The 23,996-nt window shown below is 42.0% G+C and overlaps 1 protein-coding gene across 3 annotated transcripts in view; it reads right to left on the bottom strand.

The window, feature by feature from the left end:
* The window catches only part of atp6v1h (ATPase H+ transporting V1 subunit H), a 128,912-nt gene that overhangs the window by 78,166 nt on the left and 26,750 nt on the right, over positions 1–23,996 (bottom strand). For 2 of the 3 annotated variants that reach the window (XM_060824336.1, XM_060824337.1), the window contains exons 5-6: positions 17,308–17,421; positions 14,226–14,330 (exon numbers count right to left, since the gene is read on the bottom strand). In XM_060824336.1, coding sequence (XP_060680319.1) covers positions 14,226–14,330; positions 17,308–17,421 — 219 coding nt within the window. The remainder of the gene's footprint in view (positions 1–14,225; positions 14,331–17,307; positions 17,422–23,996) is intronic. The other variant, XM_060824341.1, reaches the window with a different exon arrangement.

Raw genomic sequence — 23,996 nt, 5'->3', positions numbered from 1 at the left:
TAGCTTACTCTGATTCAATTCCAGCTCCAGCTGAGACATATTTAAGCCTGATTCCTTGTCCTGCCAAGTGTGGAAGACAATAACAAATAACCACTGACAAAAAGGTGCCAACGAAATGGCACTGAATAAGGCGCCAGCAGTCAATGAGCCAAGGCCTTTAGACAAATTACATGATCTAGGTCTCCTGGCCTACAGGTGAACACAACCTTTTGTTTTTAAAGAGGGTAGAGAGAAACCAGGGAATTATGGGCTTTTTAAGTCTAATATCAGTAGTGGAGAAAATTCTTGAATTCATTGTCAAGGACTTTATAGCAAAACATTTAGAAAGCAGTGACAGGATCAGACAATGTCAGCATGGATATATGAAGGGGAAATAATGCTTGACAAATCTGTTGGAATTCCATGAAGATATAACTAGCAGAGTTGACAAGGGACACCAGTTGATGTGGTATATATTTGGACTTTCAGAAAGCATTTCAAGTCGTCCCACATAAAGAGATTATTATGCAAGACTGAAGTGCATGGGATTGGGGGATGTGTATTGAGATGGATAAGGAACTAGTTGGCAGAGAGGAGGCAAAGAATTAATGTGTCTTTTTCAAATTGGCAGGCAGTATCTAGGTGCCACAAGGATCAGTGCTAGGGCCCCAGCCATTTACATTTCGTTCCTTCATCCAAATCAATGTACAGTGTAACATCTAAATTTGTAGCTGACACCAAGTTCAGTGGGAGGATGAACTGTGACGAGGATATAGAGATCCTCCAGCGTGATCTGGACGGGTTGGGTGAGCGGGAAAATCAATGGTAGATGCAGTATAACTTGGATAAATGAGAGGTTATTCATTTTGGAAGCAAAAACAAGGTGGCAGATTACTACCTGAATGGCTGTAAATTGGCAGAGGGGAGCATGTCTTTGCGCACCAGGCAGTGAAAAAGGCAAATGGCATGTTGGCCTTAAATTTAGGGAAGCTGAAAATGTGTTGCTGGTTAAAGCGCAGCAGGTCAGGCAGCATCCAAGGAACAGGAAATTCGACGTTTTGGGCCAGAGCCCTTCATCAGGAATGAGGAGAGTGTGCCAGGCAGGCTAAGATAAAAGGTAGGGAGGAGGGACTTGGGGGAGGGGCGATGGAGATGTGATAGGTGGAAGGAGGTCAAGGTGAGGGTGATAGGCCGGGGTGGGGTGGGGGCGGAGAGGTCAGGAAGAAGATTGCAGGTTAGGAGGGCGGTGCTGAGTTCAAGGGAATCGACTGAGACAAGGTGGGGGGAGGGGAAATGAGGAAACTGGAGAAATCGAGTTCATCCCTTGTGGTTGGAGGGTTCCCAGGCGGAAGATGAGGCGCTCTTCCTCCAACTGTCGTGTTGTTATGGTCTGGCGATGGAAGAGTCCAAGGACTTGCATGTCCTCGGTGGAGTGGGAGGGAGAGTTAAAGTGTTGAGCCACGGGGTGGTTGGGTTGGTTGGTCCGGGCGTCCCAGAGGTGTTCCCTGAAGCGTTCCGCAAGTAGGTGGCCCGTCTCCCCAATATAGAGGAGGCCACATCGGGTGCAGCGGATGCAATAGATGATGTGTGCGGAGGTGCAGGTGAATTTGTGGCGGATATGGAAGGATCCCTTGGGGCCTTGGAGAGAAGTAAGGGAGGAGGTGTGGGCGCAAGTTTTGCATTTCCTGCGCTTGCAGGGGAAGGTGCCAGGACCTTCCGCTGCAACCGCAGGAAACGCGAAACTTGCGCCCACACCTCCTCCCTTACTTATCTGCAAGGCCCCAAGGGATCCTTCCATATCCGCCACAAATTCACCTGCACCTCCGCACACATCATCTATTGCATCCGCTGCACCCGATGTGGCCTCCTCTATATTGGGGAGACGGGCCACCTACTTGCAGAACGCTTCAGGGAACACCTCTGGGACGCCCGGACCAACCAACCCAACCACCCCGTGGCTCAACACTTTAACTCTCCCTCCCACTCCACCGAGGACATGCAAGTCCTTGGACTCTTCCATCGCCAGACCATAACAACACGACAGTTGGAGGAAGAGCGCCTCATCTTCCGCCTGGGAACCCTCCAACCACAAGGGATGAACTCGATTTCTCCAGTTTCCTCATTTCCCCTCCCCCCACCTTGTCTCAGTCGATTCCCTTGAACTCAGCACCGCCCTCCTAACCTGCAATCTTCTTCCTGACCTCTCCGCCCCCACCCCACCCCGGCCTATCACCCTCACCTTGACCTCCTTCCACCTATCACATCTCCATCGCCCCTCCCCAAGTCCCTCCTCCCTACCTTTTATCTTAGCCTGCCTGGCACACTCTCCTCATTCCTGATGAAGGGCTCTGGCCCGAAAAGTCGAATTTCCTGTTCCTTGGATGCTGCCTGACCTGCTGCGCTTTAACCAGCAACACATTTTCAGCTCTGATCTCCAGCATCTGCAGACCTCACTTTTTACTCTTAAATTTAGGGAAGTTGAGTATGGAGCAGGGAAGTCTTGTTGCACTTATACAGGGTCTTGGTGAGGCTACACCTAGAACATTGTATTCAGTTTTGGTCTCCTTTTCCAAGGAAGTATGCTTTTGCTTGAGGGAGTGCAGTGAAGGTTTGCCAGGCTGATTCCAGGGATGACAGAAGTGATGTACAAGGAAAGACCGACTAGGTTAGGATTGTTTTGCTGGAGTTCAGATGAATGAGGACAAAGACAGGAGACTTAAATTCCTAAGAGGACGAGACAGGGTAGATGCAGGGAGGATGTTCCTGATGGTGGGTGCGTCCAGAACCAGGGATCACAATCTAAGGATTCAGGGTAGATCATCTAGGATGGAGATGAGAAGACATCTCTTCACCCAGAGATTCACAACCAGGAAATAGTTGATGCCAAAACATTGAATTCAAGAAGCAGCTAGATAGAGCACTTGGGGTGAATAGGACGAAAGCATAATTAAGCTACTGAGTTGGACGATCTGCTATGATTTTCATGAATGGTGGCATAGGCTCAAAGGGCTAAATGGCCTTCTCCTATGTTTCTACGTTAAATGCTGACCTAGCCAGTGGCACCCATATTCCATTAATGAATTAAACAAATGCAAAAACGTGAGGGAAAGATTTGGGGGGGGGGGGGGGGGGTGGTGGTGAAGGAAATGAAATTAAAATGGAGTTGGAGGATAAAATAAAGCAGTCAGGAATGAGGAGCCTACAGGCCTACACAGAGTTGTCCAGGCCATTGAATGTGTGCAAAGATCAGAAGCAGGAGGCTGATGTGCAACCAAAATGAACAACACATTTTTTTAAACAACAATTAAGAAAAGGGTACGACCTTCCAAACCCAATACACACAGTCAATGGACACCGCAGGGTCATAAAACAAAACATTGGGCCAGGTGCCCATGTATCACCACAACTTGAAATCTCAAAGAACAAAGAACAGTCCCTTCGGCCCTCCAAGCCTGAGCCGATCCAAATCCTCTGTGTAAACCCATCGCCCAATTCCCAAGCATCTGTATCCATCTGTTCCCTGAACACTCGTGCATCTGTTCAGACGCACCTTAAAACAAATCTACCGTGCCTGTCTCTACCACCTCTGCTGGCAACTCGTTCCAGGCACCTACCACTCTCTGTAAAGTACTTGCCTCGTGTATCCTCCTTAAACCTCTCATCTCGAAACGCATGACCTCTTGTAACTGAATCCTTCACCCTGGGAAAAAGTTTATCTCCCCCGTCTATACCTTTCATGATTTTGTAGATTTCAATCTCCTTTTTTCTAATGAAAAGAATCCTAGCCTGTTCAACCTCGGTTCCATACCAGGCAACATCCTCATAAACCTTCTCTGCAACCTCTCCAAGGTGTCCGCATCCTTTTGGTGATGTGGCGACCAGAATTGTATACAGTATTCTAAATGCGGCCAAACCAAAGTCTTGTACAATTTTAATGTGACCTGCCAGCTCTTATACTCAATACCTCGTCCGATGAAGGCAAGCATACCATATACCTTCTTGACCACTCTATCCACCTGTGTCGCCACCTTCAGGGTACAATGGACCTGAACTCCCAGATCTCTCTGCTCACCAACTTTTCCCCAAGGCTCTTCCATTTACAGTATAGTATGCTCTAGAATGAGACTTCACAAAATGCATCACCTCACATTTGCCAGGATTGAACTCCATCTGCGACTTCTCTGCCCAACTCGCCAGTCTATCGATATTCTCCTGTATTCTTTGACAGTGCCCCATGCTTTCTGCTACTCTACCAATCTTCGTGTCATCTGCTAATATACTGATCAGACCAACAACGCCCTCTTCCTGATCATTTATGGATATCACAAACAGTGGCCCCAATACTGACCCCTGTGGAACACTGATCACCTTTCTCCATTTCAAGGAACTCCCTTCAACTGCCAGTCTCCTGTTGCTCAACCAGTTCTTTTATCCACCTAGCTAGAACACCCTGCACACCATGTGACTTCACTTTCTCCATTAGTTTACCATGGGGAACCTTATCATACACCTTAATAAAGTCCATATATATGACATCTGCAGCCCTTCCTTCATCAATCAACTTGGTCACTTCCTCAAAGAACTTAATAAAGTTGGAAAGGCACGATCTCCCCCCCGCACAAAGCCATGTTGCCTATCATTGATAAGCCCATTCCTTTCCAAATATAAATAGATTTTATCCCTCAGTACCTTCTCCGTCAACTTTCCCACCAATGATGTCAGGCTCACTCATCTGGAGTTACCTAGAGTATCCCTATTACCCTTCTTGCACAGGGGGAACAAGTTGAGTAACCCTCTCGTCCTCTGGCACCTCAGCTGTGCTTAAGGATGCTCCAAAGATATGTCAGGGCCCCAGCTATTTCTTCTCTCGCCTCCCTCAGCAACCTGGGGATTTGTCCACTTAATAACCTCTAGCCTATCCAAAACATCTTCCCTCCTTATGTCAATGTGATCCAGTGTAAACAAACTTCTCTCTCTAATCTCAGCATTCATCACCATCCGTTCCTCAGGGAACACTGATGCAAAGTAATCATTGAGAATCTCACCTATTTTCTCAGGTTCAACACACAACCTTCCTTCCTAAAGAGTTTAGAATTTAGAAGAATGAGATCCAACCTTGATGGCAATTTGACAGGGTAGACGCAGAAAGGTAGTTTCCCACTGTGGGACTCCAGGACCAAAGGACATAACATCACAATGGGTTGCACAGTTAAAACCTAAATGAGGAGAAATTTCTTTTCTCAAAAGGGTAGTGAATCTGTGGAATTCTTTACCGGACATTGTTAAGGCCGTGTCATTAAGTACATTCAAGGATGAGAAAGACCAATTTTTGTTAGAATCAGCAAGGGAATCAAAAAGATTTGGGGAAAACAAAGTCAGGAATTGGAGTTGAAAATGATCAGCTACGATCTCATTGATCATTCAATAGTGGAGCAGATTCTTTGGTTGAATCATGTTTCGCATGGTTCTGGAAATTCTCAGGTCAGGCAGCGTTTGAGGAACAGGAAAGTTGACATTTCAGGCAGAGCCCTTCATCAAGAATGAGGCTGATCTCTCCACCCCAGAGATTTGCAGCCTCATTCCTGACAGCCCGAAACATTGATCTTTCCTATCTATCTGTCGGATGCTGCCTGGCCTGCTGTGCATTTCCAGCACCACACTAATTCAGACTCTAATGTCCAGATTCTGCAGTCCTCACTTTTGTCTCATTGAGTTAAATGACCTACTTCTGCTCCTACATTTATGGTCAATCAAAAAGATGCCCAAAACTGATTTCAATTATAAAGTCAAAATTAGCAATCCTTTCTTGAACCTGGAATTAAGGTGTGCAATATACTGGCTAAAGTTTTAGAGAGATACAATGATGATTAAATTACTGCAGCCAAATGTATTTCGTTATTAAATGATGATCAGGTCAGAGGTGCAGAAAGGACTTCCTAGGAATGCACAACAGATTGCAAATAAGCTTACAAGACAATTTGCTGTCTTTGTCATGTACCTCTCTCACATCCAAGGTAATCTCTAAATCACTTAAATGAATATTTCAATAAATGTACCAACTTTAAAAAACAGTAAACACGTTCAAAGCAGAGTTAGACAGTTTATTTTATCTATAGGAACAAATCATCGCCACAACCAGGTTAGTAACAATATCATCTTATGGGGAGGCAAACTCAAGAGACCAAATGGCCTATTCCTGTTCCAATGTTCCTAAACCATGTGGCCGCACAACCCCTAGGAGGTTACATGTGGTCACAATGGCTTCTGCTTGAGGAAGGAATTATTGTACAGACTTTACAGGTTGCTCCTAAATTTTTCCATGCGTATCAGAACAGGTCTGTTACAATTCAGTTAGTGATCATTAATGTGATTGTAATTGGACACTGTACTGGATTTTAACTTTTAATGAAATTTATATCTTGTAGGTTGAAGTGTAAAAGTTTACAAGTTAGTTGATGTTTCAGCTGCTATTATGCAGTATTAGAACACTGCAGAAAGCTAAGAAATTGAAATAATAGAGCATATGAACATTGGAATCAGGGTATAGTGTGTGGTGCTGGAAAAGCACATGTCAAGCAGCACCTGAGGAGCAGGAGAATTGACATTTCGGGCATAAGCCCTTCATCAGGAATAAGGGCTTATGCCCGGAACGTCTATTCTCCTACTCCTCGGGTGGGCCCTGACCTACTGTGCTTTTCGAGCACCATACTTTCTATTCCGATCTCTAGCATCTGCAGTCGTCACTTTCTCCCAAACATCGGAATTGTTCAGGGATGTTGAATTGAAGGCATTCTGTAAAAGAATTTATGATGTAAGAATAGACCACTTATCACCACAAGCCTCTCGTCATTTCAGATGACCGGAGCAGATTTACTCAGGCCTCAGCTTCTTTCATGCCAGCTCCACATACTCAGTATTTCAAAATTGTTTGCATCCTCAATAAATGTGTTCAGTAATCCACAGCTCTCTGGGGTTCAGAATTCCAGACAGAACTTCACTACCCTCAGGAGAAGCAATTCTTTCACATTTGTTTTAAATGATTATCCCCTTATTTTGCAACTACATCCTCTGCTAAGAGATTCCCCAACTACCCAAAACATCTTCTCAACATCAACCCTATCAAGCCCTCGAAGAAACTTTCATGCCACAAAAAGATCACATTTCATTCTCCCCCAGCCCCACCCCTCTCCATTTATCTCTCCACCCTGGGGGCTCCAGCCTCATTCCTGATGAGGGGCTTTTGCCCAAAACGTCGATTTTCCTGGTCCTCGGATGATGCCTGACCTGCTGTGCTTTTCCAGCACCACTCTAATCCAGAGCAGGAATACAGTCTGCTCCAGCAGCCTTGCTGCTCTTAAACTGGCAGACAGCCTTCTCTTCTTTGTGCAAGGCTAGGGTGTTGCTGAGCTTGTGGCTTGTAGTATGTTGTGGGATGCATTCAAGGCTGTTCAGAGCACTGTTTGGGAGCCGTGGGGGGAACCTCTGGAGTGCTTCCTCCAGCATTTTGTCATGGCATCTTTATCTTTGATGAGTCACTCCATCCTTGGGCAGCATTGGGGTGGGGCAGTGGGTGTTCCATCTATGATTGTCAGCCATTCATGACGCTCCAGTGCTCCATCCAGCCACCATCTGTTCTTCATGTTATGGTTTTCCTGTTGAACTCTGCCTTTTCTTGACTACAGTTGGTTTTTTTTACACTCAAATGCCATGTCCTTCCAGCTTAATAGTTTCTGGATATCAATCATCCTCATCAAACCAGTCTTGGCATTTTTTCTGTTGAATGGCCAACCAAGCTTTCACATGCATTGATTATGGCAGTTAAGAGTAGATCAGAGACTGTTGGAATTCTCGCGATTCGGAATCACCGAGGGTTGCTAGGTTTGAGGAGGAGTTGGTTCTATGAAGCTTTTTTTTAAACACGTGTTCCAGCAGCATCCTCAAGCCCAGTACAGTTGTAATAAGAATTCTCAACTTTTAAGCACCATTCCCATAGGAATAAAAACCAAATTTCAGTACCCCTCCTTTATTAAGCAGAGTGTCATAACAGTAGTTCTCCAGTCTACTCGCACACTGCCAAAAACCTATTGAGTTCTGGGATGTTTCAACCAATACCTCCACTGTCACTGTGGTCTGTTCCCTTAAAGTCCTTGGATGCAGAGATCAGATCCTGCAACTAGCCTGACTTGGTTTGTTAAATATTTGTCTCTTGTGTTAGAGACCTTTCCTATCAGCACTTTGCTCATCTGTTATTGTTGGGATGTTTACTGTATTTGCCAAAACAAAGACTGCAAAATATTGACTTAAATTATCTGCAATTTCCCAGATCTCTTGGTCAATCCCCCAGAGGCATCTGCCAGGGTCCCAGTCACTTCAGCTCGTCTCCCTCTTTCAGATACCAAGATAGCCACTTGGGCAAATACATTGGTCATTGATATAAAAACAAAATCAATTTTGTTCCATTTATTAGCTTGTTATGTCACACAGTTAGACAGGGTGGTTAAGGCAGCATTTAGCACGCTCGTCTTCATTGCTCACACCATTTAGTATAGGAGTTCAGACATCATGTTAACGTCATACAGGATGTTGAATAGGCCACTTTTGGAACACTGTACAGTCTGGTTACCCTGCCATTAAGGATATTATTAAATTGGACAGGATTCAGAAAATATCCACAAGGTTTTTGCTGGGACTTGAGAGAACTTGAGTTATAAAGGATAGAATCCCTACAGCGTGGAAACAGGCCATTTGGTCCATCAAGTTCACACTAATGTTCCAAAGAGCCTCCCACCCATAGATAAGCTGGACCAAAAGGGTCTGTTTCATTGCTGTGTGACTGACTTATCAGCTGCTGGTTCTTATAAATCTCCCACTCCTCTTGCCCATAACCAGTTGTTCCACTTTGCATTCCTTAGCTTTTGATTAGATGCTCTCCTAGATTGCCAGTGTTAACCATGAGTGCTCACCCTTCTCAGAGACCTTCTTTCTGACCAGTATACATTTCTGCATAAGATATATTCAAATTACAAATGGTGAAACCCATTCTGGGTAACAAATATTCACATCACTCAAATCCACACTTGACAGCCTTTTGCTCCAGAGTTCAAAAATTCAGATTAGAAATATTGGTCTACAAATTACCACTGCTCCACCCCCCTAAAAAATAAGGAATGCTGACATTACTGTCATTTAGACCTATAGATCCATTGTTTTAGTTCTTCACTTGTTCCATTTGCTATCCCCTCCCTTTACTTTTTTTAATCTTTCACCTTCACTTAGTCACAGACTTACATTTTGTTCTTCTACCACAATCTTCCACAGCCCCTCGCTATACCTCCAACTTTTCCCAGTTCTGACACCAGGTCATTTACCTGACATGTTAACAGCTTTTTTCTCCACAAATGCTACCATATCTGCGAAGTATTTCAGCATTTATTTTTATTTCTGATTTACAACAGTGCTTTTGCTTTTAAATAGCAATAGGCAAATTATGCAGCAAAGCACTATTACTTTCACTGGATAAAAGTGAAACATTCAGTAGTGGCATGATTTCTGACTTGACATAAAAATTGACGGTTTTTTTGCACAAACCTGATTAGTGTCTATTTCAAGCTGTTTTAAAGGGCATGCTAATAATTAGACATAGCCAAGAATTTCATCTAATTCGCAAACTCTAAATGCAAACAAAAGGTTCTTTGCTTTCATGAACAAATGCCTGAACCTATACTGGATATCCCATTGTAAACTTACATGATTAAACATTGATTAATTTAACAAATAATTTAGCACCATAGCATCTTTGTACATTCATCTTTTCATATTAATTAAACAAGAATACAGCTAAATGGGTACTGGTGCTCGACAACTTTTGGCTTACATGATACAAATCTATTTAGATATAAGAAACATTGCAGAAGGCAAAGCATGGGAACTTGAGAACAAATGACCTGAGAAACAGATCAGAAATACAAGATAACGAGATATTCTGGCTTCAACCTCAAAGCAGCAGTTAAGGGAAACACACTGAATATCAGAAGTTGATGACTGGTTTACCAAGGATTATGAAGTCTAGAGACCATTCAACTGCCCCTTGACCTTTGAGATTAGAGGCAAAGAATGGATTATAACTTTTTCCTTTGTCTGGAAGACAGCCAACCTCAAATGGCAGGTGCTCCCTCCAGGTTAGATCCCAATAAAATGTCAAAATCATCTCATCAGTGGCAATAATCATTCACTAGCAAGAATGACAGTTCTACATCACCAAACATGGGCTCTATTGACCCTTAATGGCTGATAAGCCAGATCCTAGATCATAAAACACATTTGGCAGGTATTTCCAGGAGATGGAATAGCCCTTGGCTTAAAGATGACTGACATTCCTTTTCTGTACTCTTAGACAGGTTTCTCAAAGACTTGTGACTCTTCATACAGTTTTCTCTAAGTCAGTCTTTTCTGAACAAGTGTCTCCCACACGTTGAGACCTATGCAGCATTTCTTAAGCAAGTATTTCTTCAGGGAGTATTTGAAATGCTTCCTTTGTTTTTCTCTCATTCAAGTGCGTACTTTGAACTGGGCAACAATGATTTGCTTTGGCAATCAGAACTCAAGTATCCGGAGCACCTGGTCAGTCCAGAGCAGTTGTTTCAGATGATCATGGCCTCCATCAGCGTTCTTTTGGCTGCTTCAAGGATGCAGATGTCAATATGACTGCCCTCTAAATTATGCAGTGAATCTTTCTCAAACAGCTTTGATGGTACTTCTCAAGGGCCCTGACATGGCATCTGTATGTAGTCCAGGCTTTTGAGCCATATTGAAGGGTGGGAAGGATGACTGCCTTATGCGCAAGGACTTTAGTATCAGCACAGAAGTCACTCTAGTCAAAGACACTCATTCTTAGGCATCCTAAAGTGACATTCCATTTGAATGTAGTGTTGAATCTTCGCATTCTCAGCTTTAGATGAGAAATAGGATAAACAGAAAAAGCTTCCCAGGTTGGGGAAATGCTCAATATTTGGAAGGATTGCTTTACTGACCTTGAGGGGGATAGGATGGACTGGCAATTGCCCTGGGATGGGTCAGTGAGGAATTTAAGTCTTGAAGTTGACATTGAAACCAATTCTGCAGTATGTTTCCACGAAGGCACTAAACCAAGCTGGAATATCTTGTTTCAAAGCAGCAATGTCATCATTCCCGTTCTGAAATTCCATTAGCAAGGTCCATTGCTTTCCTTTCTTGGATTTCAGCCAGTTGAGGTTGAAGAGTTTCCATCCATACGTAGAAAACATCCAAAACCACTAGGAAGCTAGCTATTGACAAGATGAAGGGTGACGATGTAAATGGAGAAAAAGGATGACAACAATGAATTCTGCTTAACCCCTGTCAAGATCTCAAAAGGAATCTGTCACATTTCCAGTGAGGACCATCACCAACACCTTGCCGCAGAAGAGGAGGAGGATGCTGAGTAATTTCTCCAGACAGCCAGCCATCAATAGAGTCTTCTACAGCACTTCACAGTTGACAGAGTCAAATGTACTGGTTAAATTACTGAAATACAGTGGGAGGCATTCTAGCCTGGCAACGGAGATGCCAAGTAGTAAACACCATTGATGGCCCCGTGGTGTGGTTAGAAGTCACAGGCTTTCAAGAGACATTTCCTTAGAGACTGAAAAAAGGCATTGACAAGAACTTGGGTGATCTCCCTAGCAATAGGGAGTACAGTAATTCTTTGGTAATATCTGAAGTCCACTTTATCTTTCTTGAGGTCATTGGCAATGGTCGAATGCTGAAGATTGGCAAGGAATTCTTCTGTCCCAAATGTTCAAGAACAGTTGGAGGTAACAGCTTCAACTTCTGCCACACTTGAGTATACAAAATCATCTTTGACAGAGAATTGGGGTATTTCCTCAAACATGTTCTTTCTCAGATTGTATCTGTCAAAAATTGCACTTAAAAAAAAACTAGTAATAGGAGTAAGGCTGTTCAGCAATTGAGAAAGGAAGGGCTGACCTTGGAAGAGGATCTGGCAATAGAAGAAAAAAATTAAATTTCCAAAATTGCAAATCCCTTGTTGGTTAAAGTCAAGGGCCAATCGGAGGATCTCAGGCAAGACTAGGGTGAGAGTGATTGAGAAATCCAAAATAAAAGTAAGCAGCATCCTTTATGATTCCTCTAAGTAGTGATCAGGGACTATACTTAGCATAGCACAAATGATCTAATTTTCATTAAAAACTACAAACACCTATTCTGGCAAAAACAGGTATCAATCCTTGCTTAAAACAAAATAACAATGCACCAAAATCACATCACTGAAGTGGTAAAATACCCAAAACTTACATCTTTGGCAATAAAGAAAATTAAGTTTTGTCTTCTTAAAATGATCCAGCACATGCTGCAGTTTGGAAGTCATAGATATGAATTTTGCCATTTTATTCAGTGGTTGCATCTGTAGCATATGCTAATAATGGAACTGATGTTGTCATCAGTAAATTTACCTCACCCTGATGTAATGACCATGTCTTTTCATTTTTTACATTTTTGATTGTGAACTAAAATGGGGAACGACTACTTTAAAAGCCAATTAGATTAGATTAGATTACTTAGAGTGTGGAAACAGGCCCTTCGACCCAACAAGTCCACACCGACCCGCCGAAGCGCAACCCACCCATACCCCTACATTTGCCCCTTACCTAACACTACGGGCAATTTAGCATGGCCAATTCACCTGACCTGCACATCTATGGATTGTGGGAGGAAACCGGAGCACCCGGAGGAAACCCACGCAGACACAGGGAGAATGTGCAAACTCCACACAGTCAGTCGCCTGAGTCGGGAAGGGTTGCTTCATTTCTTAAAAAGCAAGTAACCTGCCACTCATGAAATATTACTTACAGTTGTTTGTTTAAGCAATGTAGAAAAACTAGTTACACATCAGCGAGAGTAGTGTACGAATGGTTGTGGTTAATCATCAAAAACTGGTCTGTGGACAACTGACCAAAGGCCTGCCAACACGGATTGGTTTCCACGTACCTAAGCAGCTTGGGAGTGCAAACGTTCAGGTCAGAAGCCATTTCAGCTCTGCAGTAAAAAGCATCTTCAACTGAAGATAGCCAGTTTATTTCCTCTCATCAGTTGCTGCTAGCCATGAATTTTAATAAGTCAGAGACCTTTACAAGCATGCACCCCAGTCACTCTGTACATCGAGGCACAATCACAGAATCAGAGGTACACAGCATGGAACCAAATCTTTTGGCCCAACTCGCCATGCTGAAAATGTTCCCAACCTAAAAACTTATCCCAGTTGCCTCCATTTGGCCAAATTCCTCCAAACCTTTCCTGTTCATGAAAGTCTTTTAAAGATTGTAACTGTACCTGCATCCACCACTTTCTCTGGCAGTTCATTCCACACTTGAATCTCTTTTTTAAAAAAAAAGTTGCCTCTCATGTCTTTTTTAAAATCGCTCCTCTCTCCTTTAAAATATGCCCCCTAGTTTCAAACTCCCCCTCGCCAGAGAACAGACTCTTGGCATTCACCTTATCTATATATCCTTCATGATTTTATCACCCTCAATAAAAAGGTCACCCTTCAGCCTCCAAAACTGCTTTGAAAAACATCCATCTATTTTTGTATCTCAAACCCGCTATTCGCAGCAACGTCCTGATAAATCTTTTCTGAACCCTCTCCAGCTTAATAATATCCTTCCTATAACAGGGCAACCACAACTGCATACAGTACTTCAGAAGAGATCAAGTTAAAGTACTTGGAGAAGATAAATTGAGAAGTAGCATCATGATCAGCAAAACAATCTCAACAAACTTCGAGAACATGACCAGTAAACCACCTCCCTTGTGGATCCTTAATCCCCACTGTTTGTGCATATGTAGGAGGGTTTTCAACAAGAGCTTCAGAGTTCTAACTAGTAGAGTTGATGTCAACAATTCTTCATGCCTCATCTATAGTCAATCTATTCATTTGTAGTAAAATCACCATTCTTGTTAAGTACAGAAACATGATCTATGCTCTCTAGCAACCTGGGTCTAAAACAAAACAAAAATTGTGAATTTTGCATGCACATTCAGAAAGTCTAACGTTTGTAATGATTCAAAAAAATAGCAGGGCTTGATACCAGCATGCTACTCCAATGATTTGTAACACTATGAAGTGATAAGGAAAATAAGATTCAATTCACTAACATTCATATTTTATACGCATTATACCCATTATTAAAGTGTTTAACTGGCCCAACATTTACCTGAGAACTTAGTTGGGTTTTAATCCAATTGAAATAGTAATTTAGATCACTCCCTTCCATCAATTCACGCCCCCAAGCAGCTAGTTTTGCTATAATTCTTGCAGCCTGAAATTTTAAAAAAAAATCAAATGTCAGAAACATTGTCACAGATAAAAATTTGAGCCTTTCTGGCCTTATTTATTCCAGCAAGTAATAGTTTACTACATGTTTGAAATCAAACAATGGAAAGTGCTGGAAACACATGCCAGTCAAAAACTACAGAGACAATGCACAAATTGACTTATTTATCCTAGTGGCATCAATTCAAATCAAACATTAGCATCTTGAATATTTGCTGCAATGTTTTTATTTACAAAATGTGAAACTAACATGCACAGGGAAATGAGGGGAATTTTATTTTCTTCAAAAAACAACAGTAGTAGAGCAAGACTGTATTCATGCAGGGTAGTTATCTGACCTCGCTGGAGTGTTTCCCAGCCCATTTTCCTTGATTGAGCACAAAGTCTGAACAAAGTAGTCCAGAACAAAGTGAACTGGTACAGAAGGGAGGGATATGGTTCTTCATTGGGGCCAGTTCCGGAGAAGATGGGACCTGTTCAAGCTGGAGGAATTGCAACCCAGCAGGATCAGGACCCCCAACATGGAAGGAGGGGGAAAACCAGAAATTACAGACTAGCTAGCAGAACATCAGTACTGAGAAAAATGCACTATACACGATGTGATAACAGGACACTTGATTACCAACGGATTACACAAACCAATAGAATTATGGAAAACGTGGTGGATAAACTTCAAGTTTTTGCAGGATGTATTTAGTAGAATACAAGGGGAGAATCAATGGGCATGGTGTACTTAATGAATGAATCATTTTCAAAGTGGAAAGGATTTGAGTGCAGAGTAATGAGGGCTTGTTGCTGTTGTACAGGGCCTCAGTAAAACCTCACCTGAACAGCTGCATGCAGTTTTAAGTCTCCTTACTCAAGGAAGGATACATTTGCACCAAAGCAAAGCAACAAAAGTTCACCAGGCCAATTCTTGAGATGGTAGATTTGTCATACAAAGAGAAGCCAGGTTGAATGATCCTGTATTCATTGGAGTTCAGAACAATGGTGATTGCTTTGACACACAAATCTCTGACAGAGCTGGACAGTTTGGATGCAGGAATGATATTTCCCCCTGGCCAGAGGTTCCGGGACAGAGATCACGATTTCAGGTTACAAAGGATGGCCATTTCAGACAGAGATTGGAGAAATTTCTCCTGAGGGTGATGTACCTATGAAATTCTCTACCACCGAAGGTTGAAAAGGTCACGTTACTGAAAATATTTAAAAATAACAAAATACATTTCTAGAAGCTAATATGTCTTGCTGGATATGGAAGTGAGATGGAGCATCAGCTATATCATGTTGATTAACAGTCTGCTCAAGGCCTTCCAAGCCACGTATCATCCTGCCTTGGAATTATATCGCCATTCTTTCACTGTCAGTGAGTCAAAATTCAGATACTCCTTTGCATCACAGTGCACCTACACCCTTGAATTAGAGGTTCACCTGAAGGATCATTTGGGATGGGAAATGAAGTTGTCCTGGTTAGCAATGCCCACGTCCTTTTTTACAAATTAATAAAAGATTAATGCAAAATCAAAGAAAAAAGAAGTAACCCAAAAGAAATTTGGAAACAAAAAAAAAGAGAAAAAACATTTTTAAAACCTGTCTGATAGCCAAGTACTTTAAGAAAAAGCATTCTGAAATAAAGAATTTAATTTGAGAGAACATGGGCAATCTTCTCTCCAAACAGAAATATTACTGGATCTCTGACAGATGATTCATTAAATAAAACCACCTACAAACGACCTTGACCATTCAGACCAACAATGTAGAGTGACAAAATGCAGTCAAAACTCAACCTTACTATGAAAACTAGCCATACCTGCTCAAACAGGAACACTTTGTAGTAAACAGTGCCACTCCACACCATTAACTTGAAAATCATCTTAAAGGAAATTATGTAATTTGACAGGATGCAAAGCTATTTATCGCATTATAAGATGATATTTTCAAATCAAAATTACTTAGCGAACATACACCAATATGGTCTTTGCTTAAAAAAAAGTGCAATTCACCACCTACAATGAGCCTGCACAGGAAACAGCTTAAGAGACTATGGACAAAGTTCCTAGTAGGGTACCAGCAGATGCTCTATCTGGTTGACAATGCAGGGTCCTATCACTAATCAGCAAAGATAATAAAACAATGATAAAACCAATCTTTGCCTGAGGAAAGTGATACTCGAGAGTTCCAAAGCAGTGTGAAGCTAAAAGAAAATACCTTGCATGGAAATCTATTGCACTCTGTTGGATCCAAGGTAGCTTCCAGTGTTTCTGATCCAGTTGTTACAACTTTAAATTGTCATTCCAAACTTTATTTAATGTCCTAACTACATCTTTTCATCCCAACTTTCAATTCACATAGAAAACGTGTTCTTGAATAATGCAGAGTAACTTGAACAAAAACTTGTTTTTCTGAACAGGAACATACCCAACAGCAGCAACTAACAACGATTCTGAATATTGCAGTTCAATACATTTTGTCTGGAAGATTACTACAGATGGACTTCCCAGAAAATGGAACACTACTTTCAAATTGATAAATATTACCCCAAATTTTTCAAACATGATCAGAATCGGAGATTGTCAATTTTAGGATCACAAGTGCTAAGTGAGCAGGATGTGTATCTGGGTTCAAATGTTAAAGCTGGTTTTGATTTCAGACTTTCTCTGGTTAGCTATGAAGGTTAAATGAGTTAGAACTCTGAAAATGTTCCTGATTCTGTTTCGAGTCAGTGATTTTAGAGCGTTTGAGAAACTGAGTAATTACTCCATTAAATTTCAGTTCTGTTGGGACTCCACATCAACAACTCTGGTCAATGTTGCTGCAATGACCATTGCCTGCATTGATAACATCATACAGTCGCAGAAAGACCTCAAACAGAAATATGACAAAATTCTTAATTATAACATTAATCTTATTTTACTCAATTTTCTTTTTAAAAATGCAGTCAGAATACTACACTCTTCACTCACCATATGAACAGTGAACAGATCCTGTCGATTCAACATAGGTAAAAAGTAGGACCACGCAGTATTCTTGGTTTTTTTAGCATAATCAAAGAAGATGTTGACACGGTTGTGGTTTTCCTGTTTAAAACAAACAGGTTATATAACATCAGTACCTATTTACCATAAAATATTTACAGTCAGAATGCCAAAAGAAAAATTTAGACTATTTATTTGATATCTTGTCGCATGAAGGGAAATGCGAACATAGAAGATGGAGCAGGAGGAAACCGTTTGGCCCTGCTCTGCCCTTCATGGCTAACAATCCAACTCAATAGCTTAACCTTGTTTTCTCCTCATAACCTTTGATACCATTCGCCCCAAGTGCTATATCTAGCCACCTCCTGAATTCAATGTTTTGACATCAACTACTTCCTGTGGTAATTAATTCCACAGACTCACCACTCTTTGGGTGAAGAAATATCTCTTCCTCTCCATCCACATGGTCCACCCCGAATCCGGACATACCCACTATTGGGAGCATCCTCCCTGCATCTACATTCTCTGGTCCTATTAAACTTTTAAGTATATATGTGATGCCCCCTCATTAGTCTGAACTCCAGAAAAACAATCCTAATCTGGTCAAACTCTCCTCGTGCATCAGTCCTGCCATCCCTAAAAATCAGCCTGGCAAACCTTCGCAGCACTCCCAAAAGCAAGAACATCCATCCCCCGAAAAGGAGATCAAAACTGCAAGATGGGAAAAATTTCTGGCTGTAACAGCTGCTTCTTTTTTTTGAGATATTTTAGGTGATGGAGGTGATTTCCTCAAATTGCAGGAGCAGCAATTACTGTTTCATATGCTGTTGCATTGTTTTGGAACTTTGACAAGAAACAAAGTCAAAACAACAGCAGTTTTAAAAGGGAGAAGATCAGACAAGGGAAGCACATAGTGAGGTCATTGCAGGAGAGAGAACACCTGCACAGTTCCTGCCTTTGATGTTTGAATTCAAGTATTGCTGGACATAGGAGTGCATCTGGGAAAATTATCAAACAGTGAAAATCACAACTGATCTTGGATGAACTGTTGGGCGAAGTTCACAGCACAGAATCAGATAAGTTTATTGTTGTTTTAAGTGTGGCCTACAGATAGACAATCTGCAGTAGTGAGTAGAGTAGGTTCTTTCTTGATTATGTGTTTTTGGAGATATGTCTCTTGATTAAACTTAAAATATAAGCCATAACTATTAATTTAATCTGGGGCAGTGTTTGTAGAGGAATAAGACGGAGTTATTTTCTGGGTCTGTAGATTTTGAAGGAGCAAAAATCATCTTTAATAGAGTGATAAGTACTTCTTGTCAGATGTGGGAGTTGAAATAGAGTTTAAGGGTTACTGCAAATTATATCTGCCATAAATGCTGCTGGCTGTGAATCTTATCAGATCGAATGGATCGGTTGGAGAGACAGGGAGAAGCGATGAGAAATTTGCAACAGCAACAGTATTAGACGGATGGCAGTTATAGGAAGGGGAGAAAGTCTCCGATAGTCACATGGATGGGTTAACTCCAGGAGGGGTAAGAGAGATAGGCAGCTACTGCAGGAGTCTTTTGTGGATATACCCATTTCAAACAGGTATGCTGTTTTGGAAAATGCAGGGGGGTGATGGATTCTCAGGGGAACGTAGCACAAACAGCCAAGTTTCTGGTATTGAGACTGGCTCTAATGCAACGAGGGGTACATCGGGTTCCAAGAGATCAATTGTTTCAGGGGATTCTCTAGTCTGAGATACAGACAGGCGTTTCTGTGGCCAGCAACGAAAAAGCAGAATGGTGTATTGCTTCCCTGGTGCCAGAATCAAGGATGTCTCAGAGTGGGTACAGAAGGTTCTCACGGGGGAGAGGGGCCAGCAAGAGGTCATTGTCCACATTGGAACCAAAGACATAGGAAGGGAAAAGATCGAGATTCTGAAGGGAGATTACAGAGAGTTAGGCAGGAATTTTAAAAGGAGGACCTCGAGAGTACTAATATCTGGATTACTCCCGGTGCTACGAGCTTGTGAGGGCAGGGACAAGAGAATAGAGCAAATGAATGCATGGCTGAGAAGCTGGTATATGGGAGAAGGATTCACATTTTTGGATCTTTGGAATCTCTTTTGGGTAGAAGTGACCTGTACAAGAAGGACAGATTGCACCTAAATTGGAAAGGGACTATTATACTGACAGGGAGATTTGCTAGAGCTGCTCAGGAGGATTTAAAACTAGTAAGATGCGGGGGTAGGACCCAGGGAAATAATGAGGAGAGAGATCAATCGGAGACTGGTACAGTTGAGAACAAAAGCGAGTCAAACAGTCAGGGCAGGCAGGGACAAGGTAGGACTAATGAGTTAAACTGCATTTATTTCAATGAAAGGGGCCTAACTGGGAAGGCAGACGAACTCAGGGCATGGTTAAGAACATGGGATTGGGATATCATAGCAATTACAGAAACATGGCTCAGGGATGAGCAGGACTGGCAGCTGAATGTTCCAGAATACAAATGCTGCAGGAAGGATAGAAAGGGAGGCAAGAGCGGCATTTTTGATAAGGGATAGCATTGCAGCTGTGCTGAGGGAGGATAATCCTAGAAATGCATCCAGGGAAGTTATTTGGGTGGAACTGAGAAATAAGAAAGGGATGATCACCTTATTGGGATTGTATTATAGACCTACCAATAGTCAGAGGGAAATTGAGAAACAAACTTGTAAGGAGATCTCAGCTATCTACAAGAAAAGTAGGGTGGTTATGGTAGGGGATTTTAACTTTCCAGACAGAGACTGGGACTGCCATAGTGTTAAGGGTTTGGATGGAGAGGAATTTCTGAAGTGTGTACAAGGTAATCTTCTGATTCAGTAGATGGATGTACCTACGAGAGAAAGTGCAAAACTTGACTTACTCTTGGGAAATAAGGCAGGGCAGGTGACTGAGGTGTCAGTGGGGGAGCCCACTTTGGGACAGCATGCAGATTTAAAATAATGATGGAAAAAGATATACCAGATCTAAAAAGTTGAAGTTCTAAATTGGAGAAAGGCCAATTTTGATGGTATTAGGCAAGAACTTTTGAAAGCTGATTGGAGGCAGATGCTCACAGGTAAAAAAGGGACGGCTGGAAAACTGGAAGCCTTCAGAAATGAGAATCCAGAGAAAGTTTATTTCTGTTAGGACAAAAGGAAAGACTGGTAGGTATAGGGAATGCTGAATGACTAAAGAAATTGAGAGTTTGGTTAAGAAAAAGAAGGAAGCGTATATAAGGTATCGACGGGATAAATCGAGTGAACCCTTAGAAGAGTATAAAGGAATTAGGAGGATACTTAAGAGGGAAATCAGAAGGGCAAAATGGGGACATGAGATAGCTTTGGCAAACAGAATTTAAAAGAATTCAAAGGGTTTTTACAAATATATTAAGGACAAAAGGGTAACTAGGGAGAGAATAGGGCCCCTCAAAGATCAGCAAGGCAGCCTTTGTGTGGAGCAACAGAAAATGGGGGAGATACTAAATGAATATTTTGCATCAGTATTTACTGTGGAAAAGGATATGGAAGATATAGACTGTAGGGAAATAGATGGTGACTCTTGCAAAATGTCTAGATTACAGAGGAGGAAGTGCTGGATGTCTTGAAATGCATAAAAGTGGATAAATTGCCAGGACCTGATCAGGTGTACCCTAGAATTCTGTGGGAAGCTAGAAAAGTAATTGCTGGGCCTTTGCTGAGACATTTGTATCATCAATAGTCACAGGTAAGGTGTCGCAAGACTGGAGGTTGGCAAACGTGGTGCCACTATTTAAGAAGGGTGGTAAGGACAAGCCATTGAACTACAGAGCAGTGAGCCTGACATTGATGGTGGGCAAGTTGTTGGAGGGAATCCTGAGGGACAGGATGTACATTTATTTGGAAAGGCAAGGACTGATTAGGGATAGTCAACATGGTTTTGAGAGTGGGAAATCATGTCTCACAAACTTGATTGAGCTTTGTGAGGAAGTAACAAAGCAGATTGACGAGGACAGAGTGGTGGGAGTAAGCTATGTAGACTTCAATAAGGCGTTTGACAAGGTTCCCCATGGAAGACTGATTAGCAAGGTTAAATCCCATGGAATACAGGGAGAACTAGCCATTTGGATACAAAACTGGCTCCAAGATAGAAGACAGAGGGTGATGGTGGAGGGGTGTTTTCCATACTGGAGGCCTGTGACCAGTGGAGTGCCACAAGGATCGGTGCTGGGTCCTCTACTTTTTGTCATTTACATAAATGATTTGGATGGGAGCATAAGAGGTACAGTTGGTAAGTTTGCAGATTACACCAAAATTAAAGGTGTAGTGGACAGCGAAGAAGGTTACCTCAGATTACAACAGGATCTTGACCAGATGGTCCAATGGGCTGAGAAGTGGCAGATGGAGTTTAATTCAGATAAATGTGAGGTGCTGCATTTTGGGAAAGCAAATCTTAGGAGGACTTATACACTTAATGGTAAGGTCCTAGGGAGTGTTGCTGAACAAAGAGATCTTGGAGTGCAGGTTCATAGCTCCTTGAAAGTGGAGTCGCAGGTAAATAAGCTAGTGAAGGTGTTTGGTATGTTTTCCTTTATTGGTCAAAATATTGAGTACAGGAGTTGGGAGGTTATGTTGCGGCTATACAGGAATTGTTGGAATGTTGCGTGCAATTCTGGTCCCCTTCCTATTGGAAAGATGTTGCGAAACTTGAAAGGGTTCAGAAAAGATTTACAAGGATGTTGCCAGGGTTCGAGGATTTAAGCTATAGAGAGAGGCTGAACAGGCTGGGGCTGTTTTCCCTGGAGTGCCGGATGCTGAGGGGTGGCCTTATAGAGGTTTACAAAATTATGAGGGGCTTGGATAGAGTAAATAGACAAAGTATTTTCCCTGGGGTCAGGGAGTCCAGAACTAGAGGGCATAGGTTTAGGGTGAGAGGGGAAAGATACAAGAGAGACCTAAGAGGCAACTTTTTCACACAGAGGGTGGTACGTGTATGGAATGAGCTGCCAGAGGAAGTGGTGGAGGCTGGTACAATTGCAACATTTAAGAGACATTTGGATGGGTATATGAATAGGAAGGGTTTGGAGAGATATGGGCTGGGTGCTGGCAGGTGGGACTAGATTGGGTTGAGATACCTGGTCGGGACGGGTTGGACCGAAGGGTCCGTTTCCATGCTGTACATCTCTATGGACAATATTCTAGGTATAGCCTCACCAAGGCCCTGTATAACTGCAACAACACATCCCTGTTCCTGTACACAAAACCTCAAAATGAAGGGCAACATACCATTTGTCTTCTTTACCACCTGCTACACCTATATGCTTACCTTCGGTGACTGGTACACAAGGACACCCAGTCCTGCTGCACACTCCCATCTCCCAATTTACAGCCATTCAGACCGTAAACTGCCTTCTTGCTTTTGCTTCCAAAGTGACTAACTTCATATTTATCCAAATTGTGCTGCATCTGGTATTGAATTCCCCACTCACCCAATTTGTCCAGATCATGAAGGATCTCTGCACCGAGTCACAGTTCACTCTTCCACCCAACTTGGTATCATCTATAAACTTTGAGACATACTTTCACGACAAGACTGAACAGTCAACTTACACTTCAATCTCTGTTTTATGTACACTCACTTCTAATGTTTGATCAAAAGGACTTTATCGCACATGCTCTCAAATACCTGCAGTCTACTCCAATATTGATGAACAAAAATCAGAAATCATTCTCGGATTAAGAAAGCTAAAGATCATAGGTATACAAGCTCTGTTTTAATCAGCAATATACACTAAACATCTACACTCAGTTAAAATCAGTCATTAAAGCATAAAAGGAGGACATTCATCCACAGTCAATGACTGTAAAGCAATCCAGTCATTCTCATTTCCCTAATCTTTATAGACAGCTCTGTTAGTTTCCCTCACCTGCCTCCACAAGCACCCTTTAAAATCACTGATTGCCTCAGACTCTCCAAACATTGCAGGCAGGGAGTTCGAGAGTGCTCTTCCTATATTACATCCCCAAAATGTTAAATCTGTGCAGAGACTGGGAATACAACCAACTCATGGCAACAGCTTTTCACTTCACCCATCATAAAACCTGTACTTTTTAAACAACAACTACCTCAAAATTTCTTTGTGCAGATGAGAACAATTTTCCAAAAACATGGCCATTAGAATGGAATGTGATGCTGTGTAGCCAAACCAGAACTTTAAGGGTGCAGAATCACCTCCATGCTTTGTACTCAATGCTATTGACCACATCCAAGAGCTCACATACTCTGCTTCCTGTTCATTCAATACATCCTGTTATTTTCAAATGTCCCTTATTCCGACACAATTTAGAACTGTGCTCTTAAGTCCATATTTCCTCAGCCTACCTTTTTTGGCCAAAGTACATCAAGCCTCACTTTTATCTTAAGATCTGTCACCTATCTAACCACCATCGTTAGCATAATTCCTGTTGCAGTCAATTGTTGTCTTTACAGTCTGCCTCACCTCCAAATTTAAGTTTGAAATTTTACTCCCTATTCCATTATCGAGTCAGAAAATGTCCGAATGATTCTTAGGCAATAGCATTGTGAAAAATAAACACTTGCACTGATTTGCTTTTTCTGTCCTTAACTAATTTTGCATCCAAGCTGATTAATTCCTCTTCTATTCCACAAATCTTGATCATATAAAAGAAG

The sequence above is a fragment of the Hemiscyllium ocellatum genome, chromosome 4, assembly GCF_020745735.1.
Source record: "Hemiscyllium ocellatum isolate sHemOce1 chromosome 4, sHemOce1.pat.X.cur, whole genome shotgun sequence".
Taxonomy (NCBI): Eukaryota; Metazoa; Chordata; class Chondrichthyes; order Orectolobiformes; family Hemiscylliidae; genus Hemiscyllium; species Hemiscyllium ocellatum.
Note: the sequence above shows the minus strand (reverse complement) of the source record. Positions and strands in the feature narration are given on the sequence as shown.